The sequence below is a fragment of the Monopterus albus genome, unplaced genomic scaffold (assembly GCF_001952655.1).
Source record: "Monopterus albus unplaced genomic scaffold, M_albus_1.0 scaffold259.1, whole genome shotgun sequence".
Lineage (NCBI taxonomy): Eukaryota > Metazoa > Chordata > Actinopteri > Synbranchiformes > Synbranchidae > Monopterus > Monopterus albus.
In genome coordinates this window covers 1,016,940-1,022,801 of record NW_018128139.1, presented here as the reverse complement: position 1 = coordinate 1,022,801, position 5,862 = coordinate 1,016,940, and the positions used below count along the sequence as shown (strand labels likewise).

General features: G+C 39.3%; 1 protein-coding gene across 1 annotated transcript in view; it reads left to right on the top strand.

The window, feature by feature from the left end:
* thsd7aa (thrombospondin, type I, domain containing 7Aa) overlaps positions 1-5,862 on the top strand; it is a 243,676-nt gene that overhangs the window by 116,247 nt on the left and 121,567 nt on the right. Inside the window, exon 6 of the mRNA XM_020621420.1 lies at positions 4,380-4,583. Within this exon, the coding sequence (XP_020477076.1) occupies positions 4,380-4,583 (204 nt within the window). The remainder of the gene's footprint in view (positions 1-4,379; positions 4,584-5,862) is intronic.

The window sequence follows — 5,862 nt, the reverse complement described above, 5'->3', positions numbered from 1 at the left end:
AAACAATGTACAAGTGTAAAACAATTTAAGAATAAATATAAAAAGGCCTGCATAGCTGGGTATTGGATACAGGAAGTGTAATGATTTTATTAAGATATTATCGGTGTATTTACGGGTAGGATATGAATAATTTATTGTTTATAATTTGTTTTCTAATTATGTAAATGTGATTTGTGGTTGCGGGAATTTAATCAGTGTAGTTGTTTAGTTAAATACTTGGGTTGGGTCAACTATAGTTTGGATTACCAGGGGTAGAACTAGATAAGTATTACTTTTTTCTACTCCCTTGCAAGCATGTAATGACTAAGGATCAACAAGAGAAATTTCTATCTTTGGTTGTATATGGTAATTGGTTTGGTTGTTTTGTGTTACGTGTTGATTTTCTTTTTTTTATTTTTCTCTCTGTTTTATTACATGCTTGGAATTAATTAAAAAAAAAAAACTTTAACTGGCATTTGACTTGCATGAACTGGCTGAAGGACACTGAAAACACTTGAAATTTCCTAAAAAACATGTACAACCAGCAAGAAAACTCTCAGCTTGTTTTAATCTTGCTTCAACTGTATTTCTTATCAAAGAGGTACAGCTACTGATTTGTTGTTTAGCTTTCTCAACAGCAAGAGAGGCTTGCTTCAAAAATAGTCCTATAGCATCCCCTTGTGAGGGAGGACTCTGTCACTGTCCCCAAACATGCCCCTTTTTTTTGCATCTGCAGGACCCAAGTAATAAACCGTTTTTTCTGCATTATCCTGCTTATCTTTAGGAACCGCATTTAACCTTTTAAACGAAACTCTATAGAGTACTGAGCCCAAAGTGTCAGGTTTACACATTTTCCACTCTTGAACAATCTTAGCAGACATCCTGAAAATTATGCACATGTGACTGGTGGTTTAACTGAAATGGCCTGTGCCCAGAATTATTGATTCGATCACGAAGATTCTACACCAACTAAGTTGATGCGCGTGATTGCTGGGGGTTCTCCCGATCAACTGTTATGTTTTAATTCCACTGAATACGCCGTCACCCTAATTTCTATAATACAGTTTCCCCATAGGCTATGCCCAGCCCCCAGAACCCAAGACAGCTCTGCCCAAGGCAGACTGTTTCACACCAAATTCTCCCAGTAGCACATGTTGGTATGGGATACACATACGACAGTGTTCAACAGCCTTTGTGCAGAAAACCACCCACAAGGTATGAAAAACAAAAATTATTTCCCTAGTGCTCTCATTAATCACTTAACAGTTAGCAGTGACTGTCTTATAAATATTTAGATGCTCAGAAATGCTCAGAGAAGTCTCTGCTCGAAGAAGACTCCTCCTTCCACTTCCGCCTTCAGCAAGCCAGTCTTTCCATCGGAGCAAAAAATCCTAATAATTTTCGAAACAACCGTTAACATTTGTGGTTATCCACTTATTAACGTGGATTTTATGTCTCTGATAATCATCATTTTGTAACTAGGGCACTTATTGTTCTGTCCCTCAAATGAGAATATGTGCTTTATAACCTTTACGTGTGGCAAAAAACAGCACCAGCACATTTCAAAATAAAAGCATTATCTTATCCTTACTGTAATCATTCAATTTTTAGATCGGGAATTCACAGTCCACATAGATCAACGAAATTTTGTAAAGTCCACTGTGCAGGAGTTGTGTAAAAAGGTTCCTGCTCACCTGTATTTATTGCCGGCAAATGTTGATTTGTGTGTCTGTTGGATCCCGACGTGGAATCCAGGGAGCCGGTTCGGACCGTCCGCTCAGAATTCATACAATTCCGAAGGTCACGGCATCAAGTTGTAATACCCTTGTTCTTTTATTGGATAGATCTGAATAAGGAAGGAGTCCGTCTTTCTTCATTTTAGTGCCGATTTATTTTAAAGCCACAAATAAAAATTACAGAACACAACCCGGGTGGTTCCCTGCTCCAGACAAGCTGCTGGAAGAAAGGAGCTCCCGGAAACACAGAGCTTAATACATTTATAAGTTTTTGGGCTAACCCCTTACACAGACAGATATACGTAAAAACATCACGAGTGGGAGACATTCCAACATCTCCTTCTCTTATCTTATGCTCCACATGTTTTGAGCACTAGTCATAACAAAATGAAAAATTCCATGTGTGTGTGTGTTGTTACGTGCGTAACTAAAACATTCATTCAGACATAATTCTAACACAGGATGAATACAAGAAAACAACTGGTGTCAAAGTACACTTTTCAGAATCAACATTGTCTTCTAACCTTGAAGCAAAGCAGACTGGAGCAGACTTTGAATTTTACTAAACTGCATTACTAACACATTAAAGTCTAACACATTAATGTCTAAAAATTATCTGACAGATTTATTAATTTCTAACACCCCTATGGACAGACACAGACAGAACACTGGACCTCTGCAGACACACACACACCGCTTCCTAACGGCTGAGATTTGCACTGAACTGCACCTTATAATGTTACTACACTCTTTTTGCTGCTAACATGCTGCTGACCTGATTAGGTCCCATACATCCCTTTATATTTGCTCATTGTTTTCTATTGACTTATGTAAATAATGTGTCTGTCTTTTAAGCTGAGAGCTGCGGAAAAAGATTCCAATGTGCTATGCATAATGACAACAAAGATTCTTGACTTATTGTCATTGCTCCAGTGTCACTGTGGCACTCAAGTAGGCACAGTGCATCTATAATTGGATGGACTTTTTTCCAAACCTTGTTTTAATCTGAGAGGTTATCTTGTTTACACTGAATAAACCTGAGAACAAACCTACGGCGGAGTAGGTTCTACAATACTTTCACAGAACCAAGAGATCCGGGATCATGTGTAATCATCAGCAAAATTATCTGGCTAATCTGTTAGTCCGTGTACAAAGAACACCCCCTATTTGTATTCCTGTGACCACGACTTGGCCTGTTTCCAGCTCTAGTTTGTTTGTATGGTCAGTAGCTACTCTCATTTGTGTGTTCTGTGTTTAACATGTCTGTGTAGTTCTGTGTTTAACTACTGATGCCTGCCATTTACCTGCCATTAGTATTTACTAGGGCTGTCCCGAATGGCAATTTTTGTCTCAGCTGACATCATGCAAAAGGTTTGTACAGTATAACTATAACCTTTTTCACATACCTATGTGATACAGTATGTAACATTGCTGCTTCAACAGTCTGTTAAAGGAACAGCTTTCTCTCATTTTGACATAGGGCACTTTTACTTTTTTGGGGGTGACTGTGATTCAGGGGGTATAGCAATCGATTCCCAACTGGAAGGTTGGAGGTTTGAATCACGGTCCCTGTAGTCCACGTATTGAAGTGTCCTTGGGCAAGACACTGAACCCCAAGTCCCCCCGACTTGGTCAGGTTCAGACACCACACTCTCCGGTAGGGGTCAGATTTGCTTAGAAATATGTGGACCGATTCATGCTCCAGTCTGAACAAAAAGCAGCTAATACACAGCTACCATTTCTGAAAGGTACCATAGTCTTCTCCGGACTCATTTACCTTGCCTGTGTTACTATAGTTTTTTCCCAATCATAGTTGTTTCTTTTGACACCCACTTTACCCATACTCCTGCAGTTATTATTAAAACCCTGTTCCCATCACTGTTGTTCCCTTGTTTCGAGTCTGCATCTGTAGTACCAAATACCAAATCATGTCAATCATCACATGTGATTGTTTTATATATGTGTCTTCAGTTGAAATGGAGCCTCTTGCTCTGGCAGCTGCTTTGCTGCTATCTTGCAGCCATGCCATTCATAATGCACCCTGCAGATAGCAAGTGAGTGATACCTGATTGAATTGAATTCCCTGCACCCCATGTCTCATCTTTCTTCATACAAACCCTCCCCCTCTCAGATAAAACCTTCTTCACTGGCTCTTGATACATGGCAGTACATGTTCTGCTGACCTGACTGATTAAATAAAGGTTTTTGATGGAAAAAGAGAGACAATAATGAAATAAAAAGGGACGATTCTGTTGCCTCCACCTGAGTCCTGCAGAGCCTCCAGGGCTTTGGTGCCTTATCAGGCTGCAGCAGGAGTGTGGAGGACCTCGGCTGGGTTGGGTGTAACATCCCCCATTCTCTGAACCTGGGTCTTGGAATTCTGTGCCCTTGAGCAGAGGAAAGAAACATGTATGAGAACAAATCCATTTCATTTTGTCAATTTCAGGCTCAATGGACTGTCTTGTTAAATGTAATATTATGGTAATCATCAAAGGCACAATGTGACTGTGGTCCGAAGTTAACATGCTTACGGTTGTACATTAGATAATGTCAAACTGTGGCATGTTTTTCCTCAGCAGATCACAGAGGGTCAAGGGTGCTGTGGTCGATTAGTGTGGGGATGATCTGTGTTCATTTACTTCATTATGGTCCTTTGTTCTCCAGGCTTCAAACTGAGGAAGAGGAAGCTTGTCAGTGAGCCGAAGGGCTGGACGGGGAACTGTCCCCATTTGATGGAGGCAATACCATGTGAAGAACCCAGCTGCTATGACTGGTTGGTGGTCAAACTAGAGGAGTGTATTCCCGATAATGAAAAGGAATGTGGACCAGGAACTCAGAATCCTCAAGTGCAGTGTGTCAACAGTGACGGTGAGTAGACACATGAAACATGACATACGGCAGATATTGTTGCTGTTGATGAGTTTTTTTTAGTTTGCTTTGCCGTGGTTTGTTTCACAATGATGGCCAACTATCCAGCTGTTTATTAATTTAAGCAAACACAAACACAAAATAGATATGGATTGGTGATAAAACAATATGTACTGAGACCTATATAAATGATGACAGTATAAAAATGTTGCCACTGTTTGCACTATGCCCATTAGAATTTGGCAGTTCAAACATTGTAAATTAGCACATCTATGTATTATAGGATTTTTACATTCTTTTTATATCAATATAATGATGTATTTGATGTTATTTATTTTTTTTGGATTAACCAAAAATACACATGCATGCTGTATGTTGCTGTTTTATCCATAATCAATTTCTCAGTTGATTTCTCGAAAACTGACTATATCAAATAAGATAGCATAAAGCCTCGTACACAGCACGTATGTTCCTTAATATTATGAGATACATACATTTTTACAGTTTATTGTTCCTTCCTTTCCTTTTGATTCTCTAAAAAAGTTATTTGGTTCAAATTGGACAAACCATAGTTACTACAATGCTGTTAATTAATACATTTTTTTTTTCTACATTTTATGGATAGAAACATTATTAAAATTACGATTCTGGTAAATAAACTGCTTGTATAAATAGACCATGAAAGTCCACGCCTGATCTTACAAGAAAAAATTTTGATTCAGGATTCACTTACTGGCTCAGAGATACACCAAGCCAACAGTAGGCATCAGCCACTGTCAAGCTGTCGGTGAGCCTCTGTCTGGGCTTGTCCCCACCACCACGACCCTTGTTAGGATGAGCGGTATAGGTAATGGATGGATGGATATATACATATATATGCACACATTCTGACAGAAGACTTTTCAGATAATTATATACTGTGTAGGACTATTGGTTCTTCTTACCATTGCTAACTCTGAGAGACGAGACAGTCCAAGTAACTTCAAAACAGTGCTGATTTATTCAAAGGATCACAGGTAAAATTAACATTACACGCTCAGGTATCTTGCACCTCCAAACTGCATGCAGGCAGATGTAAGATGAAAGACCCTGAACCAAACCAGGCCTATACATTATATCACCTCGGTTGGGCTAGCCCCATACTACACAGAAACGTCAACCGAGACGTCTCTGTTACCAGCTTTGCAGCTGGTCATAGCAGTAGTCAAAACATGAAGCAAATCAATGTGCATGTGTGTGTCTGTTGATTAAGTGGTGTGTAACTAAAAACATTCTCACA